This window comes from Fonsecaea multimorphosa (assembly GCF_000836435.1).
Source record: "Fonsecaea multimorphosa CBS 102226 unplaced genomic scaffold supercont1.46, whole genome shotgun sequence".
Classification (NCBI taxonomy): domain Eukaryota; kingdom Fungi; phylum Ascomycota; class Eurotiomycetes; order Chaetothyriales; family Herpotrichiellaceae; genus Fonsecaea; species Fonsecaea multimorphosa.
In genome coordinates, this window is record NW_015971680.1 from 1830 (window position 1) to 20648 (window position 18819).

The 18819-nt window shown below is 48.2% G+C and overlaps 8 protein-coding genes across 8 annotated transcripts; 2 read left to right on the plus strand and 6 right to left on the minus strand.

Annotated features, from left to right (window-relative positions):
* Positions 1–276: 276 nt before the first annotated feature.
* Z520_11980 (uncharacterized protein) lies at positions 277–964 on the minus strand (the record flags this gene model as incomplete). The annotated part of the gene is made up of 2 exons (XM_016782467.1): positions 277–532; positions 591–964. The coding sequence occupies 2 exons, from the start codon at positions 962–964 to the stop codon at positions 277–279; spliced, it is 630 nt and encodes a 209-aa protein (XP_016626357.1).
* A 3927-nt stretch (positions 965–4891) lies between these two features.
* Positions 4892–5179, minus strand: Z520_11981 (uncharacterized protein; the record flags this gene model as incomplete). Its single annotated transcript, XM_016782468.1, has 1 exon — positions 4892–5179. The coding sequence occupies one exon, from the start codon at positions 5177–5179 to the stop codon at positions 4892–4894; it is 288 nt and encodes a 95-aa protein (XP_016626358.1).
* A 597-nt stretch (positions 5180–5776) lies between these two features.
* On the minus strand, positions 5777–8029 carry Z520_11982 (uncharacterized protein; the record flags this gene model as incomplete). The annotated part of the gene is made up of 3 exons (XM_016782469.1): positions 5777–6318; positions 6475–7189; positions 7247–8029. 3 exons carry the CDS (start codon positions 8027–8029, stop codon positions 5777–5779), a joined length of 2040 nt encoding a protein of 679 aa, XP_016626359.1.
* Positions 8030–8041: 12 nt separating this feature from the next.
* On the minus strand, positions 8042–8317 carry Z520_11983 (uncharacterized protein; the record flags this gene model as incomplete). Its single annotated transcript, XM_016782470.1, has 1 exon — positions 8042–8317. The coding sequence occupies one exon, from the start codon at positions 8315–8317 to the stop codon at positions 8042–8044; it is 276 nt and encodes a 91-aa protein (XP_016626360.1).
* Positions 8318–10956: 2639 nt separating this feature from the next.
* Z520_11984 (uncharacterized protein) lies at positions 10957–12513 on the plus strand (the record flags this gene model as incomplete). The annotated part of the gene is made up of 6 exons (XM_016782471.1): positions 10957–11093; positions 11150–11379; positions 11551–11588; positions 11647–12044; positions 12121–12174; positions 12222–12513. 6 exons carry the CDS (start codon positions 10957–10959, stop codon positions 12511–12513), a joined length of 1149 nt encoding a protein of 382 aa, XP_016626361.1.
* Positions 12514–13029: 516 nt separating this feature from the next.
* Positions 13030–14179, plus strand: Z520_11985 (uncharacterized protein; the record flags this gene model as incomplete). The annotated part of the gene is made up of 4 exons (XM_016782472.1): positions 13030–13087; positions 13199–13773; positions 13873–13948; positions 14004–14179. The coding sequence occupies 4 exons, from the start codon at positions 13030–13032 to the stop codon at positions 14177–14179; spliced, it is 885 nt and encodes a 294-aa protein (XP_016626362.1).
* Positions 14180–15350: 1171 nt separating this feature from the next.
* Z520_11986 (uncharacterized protein) lies at positions 15351–16516 on the minus strand (the record flags this gene model as incomplete). Its single annotated transcript, XM_016782473.1, has 3 exons — positions 15351–15439; positions 15499–16074; positions 16129–16516. 3 exons carry the CDS (start codon positions 16514–16516, stop codon positions 15351–15353), a joined length of 1053 nt encoding a protein of 350 aa, XP_016626363.1.
* Positions 16517–17194: 678 nt separating this feature from the next.
* Positions 17195–18490, minus strand: Z520_11987 (uncharacterized protein; the record flags this gene model as incomplete). Its single annotated transcript, XM_016782474.1, has 1 exon — positions 17195–18490. The coding sequence occupies one exon, from the start codon at positions 18488–18490 to the stop codon at positions 17195–17197; it is 1296 nt and encodes a 431-aa protein (XP_016626364.1).
* Between the last annotated feature and the right edge of the window lie 329 nt (positions 18491–18819).

Sequence of the window (18819 nt, forward strand, 5' to 3'; positions counted from 1 at the left end):
GTAGGATAATGAACCACATTTTGGATAGGGTTAGGGGTTCTATACATTTTGTATGGGGAGCAATCATTAGTCTGGGTAGGATAATGAACCACATTTTGGATAGGGTTAGGGGTTCTATACATTTTGTATGGGGAGCAATCATTAGTCTGGGTAGGATAATGAACCACATTTTGGATAGGCTGCTGCACCCCTCGCTCTAGTTTCCTAACTCGCACTCTGACATGGCCGCATGAAGGCCAGTCCGTAACAAAGAGACGTACCCGTGATAGTTATAAACTAACTACCACGTCGAATAAGATCTCCATTCGTATCAACATAAGTTCCCTGTAAAAAGTCCTTGACTTTTGCATCCATATTCTGAGTTTTGATATAGTCCTGAAATATATCAACCAACTTGTCAAGTTGCTTGATAACCTCCGATCCAATTACGCCCCCACCCCCAGACCTTTGCTGACTTTTTCCATAGTCTCCCACTACTTTGAGGATAGAACTAACCCAACCGGGAAGACTACTACCACTACTCTGAAACGGCCTAATACCAAATTAACACAATGCATTGATATATATTCTCTCACCGGTGGGGTACTTACTTGTGCACAAACTCGATATGGCCATCATCTGAGTAGCGAATAAACGGTTTTAGGTCGAATTGAGCTGTGTACATAGTCTTCCAAAATATGTACTTGGGTGTATGTTCTGCACGCAAGACACCGTTGCCCTCCTCGAAGATTTTCATCCCGTCGATTTCTGTAAGCTTGCCAGACAAATAATCGTCATTGGGTTTGGAAAGATCATCTGGCCTTGGGATGTATGAGAGCTCGAAGCTATTAGAGTAGGTGTTCCACACGCGGCAGCAGCGGTTCAGGTCGAGAATGGACTCTCTGGATTTGTCTTGCGCATTGTCTTTGTACCACACTGTGGCTTTGATCGAGCTGCCATCGAGGCGCCAAGATGAATCTGGCATTATGGAGAGGGTGATGAAGAATAAAGTGAAAGCTGAGTGCTAAGGAGACTAGACTAGTGTAAGATTGAGAGCTTCCTGACAAAAAAGAGAATCTTGGAGGAAAACATCTCAAGCTTTATAGTCATCTTGCAGGCGCTGTGTTGATGGGTTACGGCTTGGCAGCCTCATAGTTTTGTGCAAGGTTAAACGTTACTAACACGGGATTGGTTTGCGTGAACCCGCCACAAGGTCTAGACCTTTCTAATAAAGCGGCTGAGAATTTGGACGTGTGTACTACTGCCACTACATTGCCTCGAGTTCCATCTCGCGCTCCCATCTCACACTCTCTCTTCGAATTGGTAGGAAATGTGCTCACAGCATGTCGGCAGACGCCAATGTGCTTCGGCAGCACATCTGGCCAGCATTCGTTCGATCAAAACCATGTTGTTGTTTGTTACCCTTTTCGGACAGTTGGGCAGTCATGCGGCTGAAGGTGGGCGGGGAAGTCCTTTCAGCTCGCTAATTTTCACAGCACATCAGCAACCAACGGGCCGTCACCGAACTGAGCTTTCTCACATCCTACCGCGACCTGTGCATTCAGCTACGCCACAACCACGTTGGACCTACAAGATGCCCGCTGATGTGATTAATCAAATCCCTTTGTGTTTTCAAGCATTTCTAGCTCACTCTCCCGTTGCTCTGGCCTGATCTAGACGGGCCGGTGACATGAGACCTTGAACATGTGCTTCGCCCGTATGCAGCGCAAGCTGAAGCTAAGGATCTAGATCCTCTTGACGGAAAGTGGGACCTTGGTGTATCCCTTGTCCGATTGAGCTAGGACTTTGAGCGTTGGCCCCCGGAAAACCCGCCGTATGGCTATGGATTTTAATCAGCTGAGCTTTGGACTCGTGGACTAACCTTTGGGCGCTCTCTCGACATCCCAATTTGCCCGGCTGTTTAAGGGTTTCTATAAGAGACAGAATAATGTACGACTTTGCCCGCGTATGACTCTGCGTATGGCGCTGATAACAACAGGAGCTCTACTAGCCCCGCAGGCTGGGAGATCCTTATCCAGCTCCACCATAGAACTATGACTGAGTTCACCAGTCGGTACGCAGCCATTCGTCGCAGTGTCGACAGCGCCAGCCGTGGTCAGATTTCAGGTACGGGGATGGCACCAATCAGGATGTGGGGATGATCCATTGGGTCGAGGAGGGATCAAGCAAGGATTCGAGAGCTCCAACGCCTTAATGACAGAGTCCAGACCACGAGGTGATGTCTTAGGAATATCGTGCTTCTCCCATAAATGGCGACGAGCACGCTGTTCGGGCCGTTGGATGGCGTAGCCACACCAGTCATGGGTGCATATTAGGATTCGTTCTGGGTAGCTAATACAGAGACCAAGGGCACGAAGGAAGGCAACGTCAGTCGCAGACGGCTCAGCCATTATGGAAGATCGATACTACAGTTCCAGCCTCCTGACTATGCAGAGGCTTCAGAAATGGCGACGCGCTTCTCTAAAACACACGCTAGCCCCTGGTCCATGCGTAGTCACGTGGAAGCGCGTCGCCTTTTGGTGGAAACGCGCCGCCATTCTGAGGAGAATAAGCGACGCTAAAAGGGGAAAGGCGGCGCGGTTCTATAGAGAATAAGGGTGCTAGGTAAGGCGGCCTAAGGGAGGCTTAGGTAGAGGAAGACTTAAATGTGGCGGTATAACTTAGGCGGAAGGAGCAGGAGAGATAAGGAGGAGGGCTAAATAAGGATAGGATCAATGTGAGATCAACGATCTTCGGCAATATAACTGTCGTCCGGCCGCTCAATGGAGACAATCCGGCATACAATACTAAATGAACTAAAGCAACCAAAATAATGATTCTTGATGGTGGGAATTGCCCTATTTTGAACCCGCGATCTCTTTTCCATACAAAAAATAGTTCCCATTAGTAGTTCCTTGCCTTGGGAGACCCGTTGCCTCCTGCGAAAGATGAATGAGGAGGTCTGCATCATCCCCACAAAGGCCTTTTCCGGCATACTTCCGCAAGTCCAACATAAAATTCTGAAACTGAAGGCCGGCTCTGGCAGCCGGGGTTGTCACGATAGTTGGCGTGGTATCTAGTCCCCCACAGAAGGAAATTCGTAGGCAAGGAATGCCGCGTGCTTCAACCTCAGAAGCAGCATATCCCGGCTGCCGAGAAATATGGAACGAGCCTAGTAGGATTGCGATTTTTTCATCCGGAGCTCCATTGAGTAAATCGAGTATGTTGGTAGTGATGGCGGTTTCCCTGGCTGTTCTGTCACGGATAGTGGACTGGTCGACATCAATCGGGACCACCTGGATTCCCGTCGCCGAAGTAGCCTTGACCAAGTCTATTATGTTACTGTCTGGTCCGGTATCGACTCCATCCAGAGAATCCAATTCGCCCTTGTAAAAAACATCTATCGGGAGTGTGCTGGTTGAAGGGGCTTCGATGGCAAGGATTGTAATCCCCGCTACTTTGAGATCGCTAATTTTCGAGCATAGATGGCTGCGTATTGTGGAATTTGAATGAAGGTCTCCAAAGAAGATAACCCGATATCTATGACAAAGAAGAGGATAATTGATGGACTGGTGACAGTTTAAGAGCTCTATTGCGGCTGAATTAAAATCATTCTAAGCGTCCATTTTGATTCTCGTGGAGATGTAAACTTTATATACCTAGATCACCACTACGGCTCGAGGTGATTTTAAAGGGTACAAAACTTCTTTCGATTGGGGGGCTTGGCGGGGGCTTGGCGGGTGCCTGCGCCCTTCCTAGGAAAGACTAATTAGAGACTAAGGCTTGAAATAGCCAATCAGAGTAGGGAATTTTGTTTAACTAGTAACTTTGGGGCCGTATACGGGGACCAAACTTGGCACTAAAGTCGTACCACACCAACCTCGGCATAAGGCTCTTGGCATATGGAAAGGTACGAAAATTTGTATGGCGCCACCACATAAATTTTTGTACCTCTCCATATTTACCAAGCACTCTCAACCTCTTGTGATAGTGCTGTCGTAACCTCGCTGTCGCCGTTTTGTATAGATAATTCGTGGTGTTGAGAGCTCTATGGCCATCCCTTTGTCTTCTGCGTGGCGTGCGCACCTAGATTGTCCCGCTCATCTCAGATCAATACTCGAGAAGACTGTGCGATCTTACCCGGCGCAATGGCTCGAGGCTCCAGCCACCGGAGATGTTCTCAACCGTCGAAGAGTGTCAGAACCGCCCCATTGCGTACTCTTTAACCCAGGGCTTCGACGTTGTATCAACTCATTCCACAAAGAACCCCCAGTTCAGCAAGACCTTCTGTTGTATCCACCACGGCAAAGAGACCAAGAACATAAGGAATCTTCCACCAGTTATCGAGAGAAATGAGGCCGATACCCCCAATCAACACGGTAGAATTGATACCGGGCTCAACTCGCTAACGGGTCGAAATAAATCGGCGCGACACAATCAACGTCAATATTTTAACCGCTGGCAGGTCGAAATAAATTAACACGACGCAATCAACCTTCCCGGCAAGTTCCTCAACCTTCCAGCATACTTTTGAAAATTCTGCTGCAAGGCTCTTACTGCGTTGCTCCTCACGGCAGCGTTTGCTGGTCTCACGCGTTCAATGGGCTTTAGCTTCGCCTTGAGCTTAGTCGTCAGGCTTATCAAGGAAGCGTAAGCTTTCGCTAAGAAATAATAACCTAATTAGGTGCGGAATGAATATTCGTCGGGACAGCTCTAGAATCCCTCACCAATCTTACAGGTAGTTATTCTTGTACATATAAGCCCATTCTCTGAGACCTCTCACTCCCATTGGCCATGCTTGAAATCACGATTTAACCTGGCGAAGTCGATGATTATATTCCTTCTCGAGACACTCATTCGGTTTTCGCCAGTTTGCCGTGTCTTGGGGCCTGTATATCTCTCGTCGCCGTCGCTAATCTTCTAGCTCTGCTGCCATCAGTTCGCGCATCTTCGTCTCCATTCGCTTCACTACCTGGCCTTGCCGTCGTCGTCGGGCTCCGAGACTCTCTTCGTCCGATGTCTCATCCGCGGACGCGGAAGACAAGTCTGGTTCCGAGTCGGAGTGGAAGTCAGGCCGCGGGTTCCTTCGACTTCGGCGTCGAAGCTGTCGCTGATGCTGAAGAGCTTCGTACTTTTCGAGCTCCTGGCGAAGGAAAATGCTGCACTCGCCGGCAGTCCGGTATTCCTCGAATCGTTTCATAACCTAACCTCGCTTCTTGGAGCATCATTTCGCTGTCGGTCCGAGATAGTCCGTTGACCGAAGGTTAAATTCCAAGACGGGCATGACGGGCGGGACAGTCTGCGGTAAACCGGGCTGGCCTTGGGTGACCTATTCCTCTCGGAAGCGAATTAGCTCCTGATAGAGCTTACTTTCGGAGAAATGGAGGAGCCGCTGTTCGGGCTGCACTACATAAGGTATATGGTCGTCGAGGAGTGAGTCCGGGGCGACCTGCTACCCGTCGCTAGGATGATGCTTGATGTAAGATGTAGGGAGTGGATCGGGGAGGGTGGTATGGGTCTGGAACTTTCGATAGTACGCGTGAAGGCCTCGATGAAAACTTGGCTACTACATAAAGTCCTTTGTGTCTTTATCTTTACGTAGGAATCCGCTGGACTGGGGATACGGAACTACGAAATGGCTCCGCACGAACGACTTCTTAAGCTCCTGCCTCCACGTCCGAGCACTGGCTTTACCTCGAGCCGTGTTGACGGCGTAGAAGCTTTGCCGAAAAAGCATGCGGTACGGTTTGTCATCCTAGCCTTCCCGTTTGAATTGCCTATCGTTCCACTCCCATAACTATGAAAATAAAACGTCCATGCTTTTCACCCCAAGGCGGTTACCGTGAGCGAGCTTCGGTGGGCGATACTTCTCCTTGAGAGCTTTTTTGATGCTGGCGTAGTATAGCGGCACCTTACCAGCCAGCGCGGCTTCCGCTTTCTCAGGATCTAGGACCGACTTGATGTGACGAAAGACATCTTTCCGGAAGGCACATAAGTAAAGCTGGCGGAGGTATTTCTCAAGAAAGTCCAAACATGCTGGTACGCCGCTGAACTCGATTATCCACTGCCGCGCTTTATCCATCCGAATGAAGTCGAGGCGAACGTCACGGACTTGGCCGTATCGGGCATGATATGCCGCCTGTATCGATGGATTATTGAACATCATGTGAGCCGCATGAGGCTGTCGAAAGGTCAGAGTGTTCCAGTCAATCTTGTCGAGAAACCACGCATAGCCAAATTCTTCCATCGTTCGCCGAAAGCCGAGACCCTCGACACGTCGAAGGCCATCTAGCTGCCGGGGGTCTGGCTGAAATCGCACGTCCTGCCAACATCCGCCGACTTTCTGAATCAGATCGCTTGGGCACGAGAATGAGAGCTAGCGGAGGAACATGAGCATCACACGTGTGTGTTCCCAAGTGACGAAGTGTGGATCTTGAAAGCTGTGTACCATTTCAAACCCGAGGTAAAATTTGTTGATGTTCTAGCGAAGCTAACGCAGCATATCCGTGGTACGGAAGCTGTAGAAGGGGGCCTCCCTCCCCGGTATGAATGTGATAGGCTGATCGTGTCGTCTCCGGGCGCGAAACTGCGCATCGAGGGCGTGGAATAGTTCTCCGGAGATACGGTGCTCACTGCGAATACCAGAAGATTTCTTGAGCGACCCCTGTAATGCAAAATGATAACGAAGCTTGGTGTACAAATAGGATTTGATGAGTGCCGTGGGATTGTGACTGAGACCACCTCCAACGAGCTCCCACGTTCGCTGCAGGCTCTTGTCCAACGCCAAAGTCTCGATCGCCTTATTCATGAACGGGTATACCTTACCGGCGGCGAAGGGCTCCTTGATGCCGGTGGGGTAGTCCTGAGTGAAGAGAATACCGGCTGCGCGCGGCCGAGAACGGGGGCTCGACTCCACGGTGAGACTGCCGGTGTCTTGGAGTATGCAGAAAGGGTAAAACACTTCTTTTCGGCTTGGGTCTCTGGCTGGACCCTGCTGCATCCAGGATCTCCGAGACTCTAAACAGCACCGCTTCCACAGCAGGGTTGTCCACAAGTCCGCTCCGGTGTCCTCTTTACCGTCTTCGCCTTCAGGCCTTGGACTGGGCCTGGGTACCGATGACGCAACACGAGAAGCCTTGGTAGGACATATTTCCGTGGCAATGTCGAAGTAAAAATCTGATGTGACATAGGTCTCATTAACCGTACCCTTCTAGTATTGCTGGAATCGCATTATCATCCGTTCCCACGTCGTGTCCTTTGTTAGGACCTTCAAGTTTTTGGCCTGTAGTAGAATGGTGACGTCGCGAAATTGGCGGAACCCCGGCTGTTGGACGGCTACCAAGGTCGACTGCCAAACTTGAGGCAGAGATTCGGGCGGGAGAAAATACACTAGCTGCTGCTCTCGCGACACTGCGTTAATTCGCTGGCCGCGAAGCTCTACCCCGCGAGCAGTGGCGTTATAGCGACTGTGATCAAAACTGGACGGATAGTGCTGGACGTGAGAACTGCTGTAATGTTCGTAAATGATGGGAAGCAAGATGTCGTCTATCCATATCCGGAAATCTTCATCGCGAAGTCGGCTAGACTGTTGCGTTTCTCGATAGAGATGGGGAAAGAGGAAGTAGAGGGAGATATCTTCGAAGCCAACGAGGCGACCGAAAGTGTAGTGCGGGATCTGGTGGACTGGGCGGCGGACCTTGTGTAAGCGACCAGCTTCGTCGAAATAGGACACTTTGCGCGAATCGAGATGGAGATTGGACTGGAGGTCGGAGATAGGCATTTGGGTGGGATGCCATCGAACACCCTCTTTAGCCACGGCGAGGTCACTCGGGAAGCCTGTAATACTGTCTACGTCGAAATGAATGCCAACAGAGGCAGACGCTGGCTCATCAATTTCGAGACACACGTGGGGTGGCCTACACGCAGAATCATCCGAAGTAAGACTAGTGAATATCTCTCGCCGCGTCTCCGCGTTGACCTTGTTGGCTAGGTCATCCTGACGCGTCGCAATGCTTGCTGTTCCCAGAATATCGGGACATCGATCGGCCATCGAGTTGAGGTACTAGGCCAGGCTGACATGATGCTCGAATTGTTCATTGTGCTCCTCCTTTCTTTGAGCATGGCAATCGGAGCAGCAGCCTCGAAACTTGATAAGGTCATCTGCCAACCGACGGGCAACATATTCAACTCGATCTTGATGTTCTGCGTTGCTGGCATTATCACTCTCGACCGGCCTTTCATGCTGCTGCTCGACCCCAACTGTCTCATCTTCCAGAATGGTGTTGCTCGAAACGCCGTAGCCGAACGCTGAATCGAATCCGGTAGGTAATGGCGACATACTTGTTGGAGGGACGTCATTGTTTTGCGGGTCTGGGTCTTCCGGTACCAGTGGGGGGGTAGGAGGTGGAAGGTGGGTGTGAGAGATCTAGTTCATCACATCTAGTATTATTGTGGTCATCGTCCAACGATAAACCCTGCGCCGCAGGGAAAGCAGTGACAGGTGGCAGATCGTTCGGAGCGTGTCGGTTTGAAAGTGGAGGCGGGAGGGACACTGTCACGGAGGGAATCTCTCCGTTGTAAAATTGATCATGCTGTCGTGCACGTCTTTCTGAGGCCTCGTGTTGTCGCTTTGCTCGTTTCCGCCGCACATCGGCCTGGGCTTTTTCTTCCTTGCTCGCATATTTAGATGGTCTGCCTCTTTTCCTGGTTGTGCCATCAGGTATGGCAACAAATTGAGAGATCGGCGCTATCAAAATCCGGACCTTTCACCCAGGTTAATTTTTTGCTATGAACTAGAGTTGCGCAGTCACACGGGGGGAAAGGCAGCGAAAGAGTGCACTATTCTAAATGCGGTTTAACTTTGGCCGCGAAATCCCAAAAAGGGTAAGTCGACCGCGAAATGACCGCGAAAATCCAAACTAGAAGGTATGCCGCGGCCTTCCTGATCTCGTCGTCGAGGCGCCCAACTTCGGCGGCATCTAGCACCACCAAGGGGAGAGAGATCGCAATGAAAGCAAGGATACTACTAGTATATGTGTCGGAGAATTATTCAGTGAAATTCAAGCAGTGGATTCTTCCATTTCACTCCTATGTCTAGTCGGGATATTCCTAAGGGCGATATATAAGCGGGGATTAGAAAATAAATAATTATTTATTTTATATAGTAGTGAGGAGACTAATAGTTTAATTTATAGATAGTCTATCGAGATCTAACTATTTTCTCTAAGTTATCCTATATAATATCTTCGAGGTTTAACCCTAGAGAGTAGAGTAGAAGATCCCGATTAAGATATAGATAATAAAAGAATTAATTATCTATATATAGATACTTTTCTATATAGTATCGGAGGAAGTCTACGAGCTAGAGTAGATAGTTAAGGCGTTAAGTAGTCTAGAGGACTTACTTATCGCGACTAAAGTTATCTTCGACTTTACCTAGATTATTAAGGAGACTAAGAGTATATTAGTTAACGTAAATACCGAAAGAAATCACTTCGATTTAGAACGTATAGAGCTTAATCGAACCGGTAAGCTAGTAGATATTCTTATAAATATCTATTATAAGAGACTTAGATATCGCGAGAAGATTAGTAGAATAGAGCTAGCGATTAAGATAGTTATTATAATAATTAAGACTAAAATATAAGAGTCTCTTAAATAGAGATCGCTAGAAAAGACCGCGCTAGTCGACGATAGATAGAGATATAAACTCTAGATAGGAAAATAAGTAATTATTTATTCTATCGAGATAGAAGACTTACGTATCTAGAATATAGATTTTAAGATCGCGAATAGGCCTATTTATAGACTATTCTAGTAGACTTAGTTCGGATAGTACTTATATAATAGATCGCTTAGTTAGGGATTATATAGAGATCTCTTAGATATATCTTATTAATTTATTAATATAAATAATTATTTATATAGTATAGTAGATAATAATATTATTATAAATAATCTCGAGAAATATTTATATAAAGAGAGTAGAAGAAGTAGAATATAAGGATAGATAAAAAAGATAAAAAAGATAAAAGAATTATAAGAACTTTAATAGAACGACGACGTTAAGACCTAAGTAGGATAATATTTATATATATAAATATTTAGTAGATTTATTTATATCTAGTATATATTTATAAATAAAATAAATAATTATTTATCTTATAGAAATATAATAATATATAAAGATATCCTATAAGTTATATTAATAGAAGAAACTTATATAAGAGCGAATAGATTCTATTTTAGGTTAGTAATAGCTAGCTAGATATATATTATACTTTATAATTAGGAATTATTACGCTCTTAGCGAACTAGTTATTTCTAGCGGGGAATTATTATATTCTTAATAGACTAGTTATTTCTAGCGGGGAATTATCACGCTTAGCTAACCTTCCTATAATTCTACGAAAAGGCCTTACTTTTAACGCTTAATATCTTACGCTAGAGAGATCCTAGAGAGATAAGCTATATATTATTATATTTGTCTTTAGAAGCTCTATTAAATAGTATAAATATTATAGGGATTATCCTAGTATTAGTGTCTAACCATAGCCCGAGAAGAAGGTATAGAAATCGACCTATGTATCGGTCCGAATGGGATCAGCCTGTCGATGGCTACGTTGTGGGCGATATCATGATCAACGAGCTGCTCCGGGAAAGAAGCCTTTCAAGATCATTTTCATGGGCGCAGGCTCCGCCGGTATTGGCTTCCTCCATTTTGCTCCGTCAGCGCTTAGAGAACTTGATGTTGAAATCGTTTGCTATGAGAAGAATGCCGACGTTGGAGGAACGTGGTACGAAAACCGCTACCCTGGGTGCGCTTGCGATGTTCCGAGCATCTCATATAGTTTCGCATGGCGAATGAACCCATCTTGGTCCCACTTTTACTCTTCATCCCAGGAGATTTGGCAATACATGAAAAACATAGTCGAGGAAGAAGGTATGATGAAATACATCCTGCTATAGACTCAGGTTATGACCGCGAGTTGGAACGAGGTAAACAGCAAATGGGTGGTCAAACTACGGAGACTTTACACCCCGGAAAGACCAACAGATCCACAAGAGTGGGAAGAGGACTGCGGCCTTCTCTTGAATGGTTGTGGGTTCTTAAAGTAAGTGATCCTTCACAGGAATCCGCAGGAACTGTAACTAACCCGTGAAAAAATAGCGCTTGGAAATGGCCTGATATTCCCAGGCTCCACTCCTTCAAAGGTGATCTCTTCCACACCGCAACTTACAACGAAGGTTTTGATCTCAGGGGGAAGTTTGTCGCTGTGATAGGCAATGGTAGCTCTGGGGTCCAAGCTGTTGCCGAAGTTTACAAGCACGCATCTAAGTTAGTAACCTGGGTTCGAAGTCCAACCTGGATCATTGCTGCCATTGGCCAGGCAAAGGGCAGTAAGGCAGGGCAACAATTTAAATGTGAAACCCACTTGTGACGAGTTCTCCGTTACTAAGGCTGACATTATGCGCAGACACAAAGGAGCAGAAGGCAGAATGTGCTCGCGATCCAGTGAAGTATCACCGATACCACAAGACGATCGAGAACCATTTAAACAACCGATTCAGAACGCTCCTCCGAGACAGCTGAATCGGACGAAAATGCTGTAAGTCGTGGACATTTCACTTTTGGGCCCAAGACCCAACTGACCCGAATATTTACAGTTTGCCTACTCGGAGATGAAAGAGAAATTGAGACACCGACCGGATATCTTCGAGGCACTTCTCCCAAGGAACTTCAGTGTCAATTGTCGCCGTCCTACCCCGGGTAATGGCTATCTGGAAGCTCTAGCAGGCGAGAAGACAACAGTTCTCCCTGGGAGTATTCAATCGGTAACATCTTCGGGAGTGGTCGATACCGCGGGAGTAGAACATAAGGTCGATGTGATCCTCTGTGCTACTGGATTTGACACATCGTTCAGACCTCGAATCCCCATTATAGGCCTCGACCCGAAGACGACCCTAGCCGAGAAGTGGGCCGAATTTCCTGCTAGCTATCTTGGGGCGTCGGCAGACGGATTTCCTAACTACTTCACTTACGGAGGACCCTTTACTGCAGTGGCGTAGGGTACGGTTCTGCCGATTCAGTCTCTCCTCACTCACCACTTTCTGGAGATAATCCGGACTATTCGTATACAGCATATTCGCCGCCTCACTCCGCGAGCCTCAGCGGTGCACGACTTCGTTCGGCACGTAAGGGCCTACCTACCACGTACCACCTGGGCTGATGGCTGCAGTAGTTGGTACAAGATGGGAACGAAGGACCTGCGAAAGCTCGTCATGTGGCCCGGCTCCCAACTGTCGTACTTTGAAATGATTCAGCAGCCGTTCTTGCAGGACTACGAGATCGAGTATTTGAGTGGGAACAGGTTCGGCTTCATGGGCAACGGGTTCTGTGGCTTTGAATTTACTGGTACAAAGGACATGACGTGGAACTTAGACCGTTTCTCTGGTCGTGATGACTTGAGAGCTGGAGTGCCGCGGAAAGACCCGCACGAGTTCAAGGACCTAGCCGACGGTCGCGTGCCATGAAGTTCTCATCAGAGCGGTGCTAGAGGCAGATCGGAGCCCCATTCAATGGAGTATGAACATATTTCAGGGCCTGCCGATGACTTTCTAACTCTTGCATCCAGAGGTATCAAATCCCTATCTGTTCGTGAAAGATGATCAGATTTGTACAGCGAGGAGAGACATACACGGAGTTAGCTACGTTTGCTTATATAGAAGCTCCTTAACTCCGAGATGGGGCTATGTTTGTAGCGCCGTGGGGGTAAAAGCTCGATTCGTTATGGTGGATTTGAGTACAGGCATTCTATGAAAACGGACCTGCAGAGTAGCTCCCCAGGAGTTACAGAGTAGAATGGTTTATCTCCGCTAAAAGAGACACAGCATCATAACATGTCTGGATAGTGGGACATAAATGGAAGCAGCCCCAGAAAACTAAGTAATGAAAGAGAGTGAAGACTGACTGGCGGTGCTCACCAGCTAATTTGCCATAACCACAAATCTCGTCCTTCTGAAAGATACAAGTTACTGAAGCGGACAAAAATGGCTCAAGCCTTTGAAGATTTCTCGCTCTCACCTGTCTATAAAATGTCCCAAGCCGGTAAAATTCCTCTAGCACGTTCCCTCTCCGTGTTGCTCACTTTTTCATCTCACTAACGGACGTGATAAGTACGAAACTTTACCCAGACAACGCATCATGATACATACCCAGCGATCAATACCAGGGGTTCCCCCGGATGGAATTGCAAGGGAAAGGCGATGCTAATCACCGGTGCCAATGGCGGCGTGGGACGGGCGGTGGTACAAGCATACGCACGCGCAGGTGCGTCCCATATCGGTTTGGGAATGCGACGCGAGGTCACCGACCTAGTCTACGCAGTCAAGGCGGCAGCGGCGCAAGGGGGTCACCCGGAGCCGACCGTGACGGTGCTTCTTATAGACTTGGAGGATCGAGCAAGCGTCACGGCGGCGGCAGAGCAGCTCGAGCGCGATTGGGGCCGGCTCGACATTCTAATCAGCAATGCCGGCTTCCTGCCACCATTCTTGCCACTTCTTGAGGGTGACGAGACTGATTATTGGTACGCCTGGGAGATTAATATCCGCGGCACTTACTGGATTGCCAAAGCCTTCCTACCCCTACTGCTGCGCTGCGGCGGCGATAAGACCTTCGTCGCCATCAGCAGCCTGGGTGCCCACATCCTCACCCCAGGTGCGAGTTCCTACCAGACGACTAAGTTTGCTGTCGTTCGCTTCGCCGAATTCCTGATGCAGGACTATGGTGACCAGGTGAGTTGTGCTTCTGTGCGTGCTGGTCATATCTGGCTGGGAAAAAGGAGCCGAATGAGACATCGCCGGGGAAACAGGAGACGTTAACTCGTCATTTAGGGTCTGTTAGCCTACTCCATGCATCCAGCGTCGATGCTCACCGAGCTTGCCAAGAATATACCTTCGAATATGCACCGTGAGTCGAACATCGATTGTAATACTTGTGCTCTGGCTGAAGCTTGATTCTACAGGTCTCCTCAATGATACGCCCGACTTGGTTGGCGATACCTTTGCGTTTCTGGGCAGCAAGAAGAGAGATTGGCTTGCCGGTCGATTCATCGCTGTGTGTTGGGATATGCCCGAGTTGATGGCGAGGGAGAAGGAGATTGTCGAAAAAGATGCGCTCAAGTTTCGCATGGTGATGTAAAGGGCGGTCCAGAAGGTCAGTCAGCCTTTACAAGGAAGCTGGACCGACGTCACGCTAAGCGTGTACTTTTTGCGCCCCGTCCAGCAGCGGTTGCCAGGCGCCGCAATAGGTATTATCCACTGGAGAAAATCGCCCCCTCTGGGCAGAACGTGACAAGCTTTTCGAATTTGACCTACATCGCGTTCAAAAAGTCTTCAGAACATCAGACCAGATATGTTCCTCGACAATGCCTAACTCCTGTCATTTGGCTGCGAAGGTTTCGAGTCCGATGAACAAGCGCAGTTTACGAGCTCAGCTTATCAACTCGACTCAACTTTACCAGAAACAAGAATCTCAAAGGCATGGGACTTTGCAGCATGTGGCGAAGGTGTCCTGCAGGAAGATTTCTACAGCAATCCCGCCGATTGCGCCGATTTCTACCAACTAGATAAGATGTCAGAGGATCTCGACCATCAGCGTGCTAAATGCTCTTGGCTTCTTTTACTCTTTTGCCCTTTTCTCATGGTGGCTCTATCAGATCAGATTTGTTGTTATAACTGGGGATCTTCTCGGTTGGAGCTGCTCCGTGTCAGGTCTTCGAGACAATCTTGCCAGACATACCACACTTCCGGATGAGTCTGCCTTGCAAACGTCAGGACCTAACACAAAGCATGAAACAGCCTTGATTTATTCAATGAGGGATTTTGACAACTTTTGCCGGTCATCGAACTTTCACGTTGGATGCCATATGCTCGCAGGTAGAAATTTGAACAAAGTAATCAAAAACAATCAGAGAGATCTCTGGGTGCCATATGACGCTCTCACGAGTCTGTCTCCGTTCAACTCGTAAGGAAGAGGGTGTCTAGCGCACGCACTGGTTCTGTCCTCACGATTCTCCGCGACTACCGCTGCCAAAGCCTGATGGACCTCGTCGTGTATTCATATCTCCCTTGCGGGATAAATCCTAGTGGATTGCTAGTCGGGCTTTTTCTCCATTTTCGGCTGGAGCTTGTCCAAGCCTGGGATCAGCTGTTCATACCGACCAACTATCCAAAACTACTTTGTGGAAGAGACATAGCTAGTCCGGGCGCTTATGGCTTGTTAAAGTCGACTACGATGCGTCTGATGATCTACCATTAGCTCTCATTTAGATGTGTTGGAGAGAGGGAAAAAAAGAGCCGGGAAGGGGACATTACCCGGCAACCTGTCCGTTTTTAAGTCTCTGAATCGATTCATTCCATTGTGAAATTCCCACAATCTCTGGATCAAGATGAAGCTTTCCTGTCCGTAGTGTTAACCACTGCTATGAAAGCTTGCAGAATCTTTCTTATGACACTCACCACGCTTAGCAAAGTCAAGGGCCTGTGCGATCTCACCAAGAGAGCTAACGATTGTGCTTGTAACTGATTGGTTGCGAAGCATAAAATTCGAGGCTGTTGGGTCGAGTGTTATTGTGTGTCGCTTCGGTGCCCCGAGACCAATACACATCAGCTTTCCCCCTGCTCGATCGCCCAGGTAATCCATGGCGGAAGGGTAGGCTTGAATGGCAGTGACGAAAACACCGTGGGCGCCGCCATCAGTCAACGTAAGAACATCGGCCACTGGATCCTTCGTCTCTTTGAAGTCTACGAAATGCTCGGCACCGTATCTCCGACTCAACTCGTCCCGTTTCGCGCCGGTGTCGACCACCACGGGACGGAGGCCCATAGCATATGCAAGCTGAACGCCTTGGAGGCCAACGCCACCTCCGCCCCCAATGAAGACGGCCCATTGTCCTGGTGATAAGTTGGCCGTCTTCAAAGAGTGCAGCATAGTGGATGCTGAGCACATCACTGGTCCTGCAACATAGTCGCTGACGCCTTCTGGAATAAGCACCGTGTACCGTTCCGGCGAGACGACATATTGTTGGTATGATCCTTCAAGGCTCCCATCAGCTATGCTCTTACTTGTAAATAATTGAAGTCACAGACCGGGTTTCTGCAGTCCTGTGGAGACACTATTTTTGCAGTAGTTCTCCCGGCCATTTCGACAACTCTCACATGCATGACAAACATCCCAAGTTGGCTTGATTCCAGCACGTTGACCGACTTTGAGGGAAGTTACTTGCGACCCAACTTTGACTATTACCCCCGCGCCCTCATGCCCAGGAGACCTAGTTTGAAAGTGTGACATAGGTGGCACGCCTAGGTCATTGAGCATATAATGCACATCCGACATGCACAGTCCAGTCGTATTGAGCTTGATTAGAACTTCGTAGGGACTGGGCTCAGGGACGGGGACTTCAACGACCTCGATGTGGAAGTCAGGACCCTCATTCACAACCACGCCCGCCAGGCATTTGAGAGGAATCTCTCCCATGTTCACCACTAGAATTGTCAGTAGAGCGCAATTAGCGCACCGTCATATGTCAAAAGGTACAGATGAGCGGAAAGGAAAAGATTTTTCAATAATTAATTATTCTGAAAATATCGAACTCTCGTAGCCAAGCACCGTGAGGTGCACATTTGTTCCTCGGGAGGAAGGAGAGTGGTCAGTTGTCCGGATTGAGTAGGCCGAGGTCCGAATGTGGATTCGGAATGACCGAGCTCAGTTCTTGTTATCAACAGAGGACAATACCATTTTAGGGGTATTGTGGGGATTCATCCCCATAATAGGTGATGGTGGAATGTACAGAGCAGTGAGTTAAAGCACTTGTACTGAACTATATCTCCTGCAGCTCGATTCCAAAGTAGTAAAGACATCGGAAGTAAGGATGACAGCTCTGTACTAGCTCAACTTGACCTGTTTGGCTCACAATCACACATGATCCCATTCAAGAATGTTTTCATTTTCAGTCATAATGAAAAGTCTCCACATCGCTGCCTATACGCTTATCGACCTCAGGACGTACTCTTTTAAATGAATCTTGAATGCAGAATAGCCACCCTTGAGCCATCGTTGTTGGTAGTGATCCCTAATTGACCAGCTAGGCTTGCCCACCTTACCCCCAGAATAGCAACAAGTCCCCCGCAGGCATGTCTGAAAACAATCAGTTCGTTACAAGCTTGCTCTTGCTAGGCCCGAGGCCTCCTGGTTCTCTCGAGGGACAAAGTGCTTGCTCTTGCTGGCATAGTATTCCGTGATTGCTTCTTTCAGAGCCCTCAAACCACCATCAATATGTCTCTCCGGCTCGCCCACAACGCTGTATCCCATATGTCCAACTCTTACGTATTGATGACCGACCTCCTTGTGCATGCCCCCAACTATGGTAAAGCCTTTCTCAGTGACTCTTGACAACAGTTCCTTCGAGGACAGACCTTCAGGGAGCCAGAATGCAGTAAGCCCATTGGCTTGGTACTCCGGCTCTCTCGTTAATTGTGTCAAGCCCAATTCTTTGACTATTGCTTTGACATCGGCACTCTTCTGCCGGTGTTTTTCAAATCTCTCTTCAAGAGGACGTGAGAGAATTGATGTCAGTGAGGCATGAAGAGCATGAACAATCTGAGTAGGAGGTGTTGCAAAATAGCTCGATTGCTTTTTCTCGTAGTTTTGCATGATCGGCAACCACCTCGACAAGCTAGCATACCAAGTATGTGCAGGTGCTTTCCGTGCTTTAGCAGTTTCCAAAGCGCGCGGAGAGACCATGATGATACTGAGCCCAGGAGGACAGCCAATGGCTTTCTGTGACCCCGTGGCAACGATGTCGATACCCCAGGAGTCAAACTGGATCTCTTCGCATGCAACGCTAGCGACGCCATCGACAATGAAGAGTGTTTCGGGAGAAACGCGTCTCAGCAGTTCCGAAAGAGGCTTCAACGGCGTCAAAACCGCAGTCGAAGTATCAACATGGGTAACAACCAAAGCTTTGTATCGAACCTTTCTCAACTCTTTCTCAACTTCTTCGATGTTTGGTGCCCCTCCAATTGGAACCGTCATTCTCTTTGTGTGGGCTCCGTAAGTGGCGAGGCACATCTCAAAGGCATCCGAGAAGTACCCAGTACTGAGACAAAGAACTGGCTCTCCAGGTTCAATGAAATTCGTTGCAACAAAGTCCCAGCCGAGGGTACCGCTACCACCAATGACAAATGGTTGGGCATTTGGATCTTCACTCTGGAAAAGTTTGCGGAGCATTGTCAACACATCTCCAAATGTGTTGCAAAATGGCTGAGCAAAATGTGATTCCGCAAAAGACGACATGGCCCTGAGGACTTTCGGGTCAACTTCAGTTGGGCCCGGGGCAAGGAGAATAGGACTAGTCCGGATCTGCGAATCCATTTCGCTCTCGTTTTCAGATGCAAGCAGAAGCAGCTTGGTTGAAAAGGGATAGATTTCAAGCGTAGGCTCATACACCATGGACAACGAGGGTATTGCTGTGAGCAGAAAAACGTGTCCTGGGGATCAAGTGTAGATTTGTCTCCAAAATCGATTTTGATATCAATGTGATATTGGAACCGCGTGCGATATTCCCGGGGCCTACCTGAATGTGGAGTTATAGGATCTTCTGGCAACCACCCCGTTCGGAGTTCTCAGGGGTGTATCTGGGATAAATATTCTGCCGTGCATAGTGAGCAACGTCCAGCACGTAGAGCTTACACCGACTCCTTGCTTCTGAAGATAGAGGCCACAAGACCGAAATGGTTTCGGATGAAACCGGAACTGCCAAAAGAAAAGAGCATGTCTTA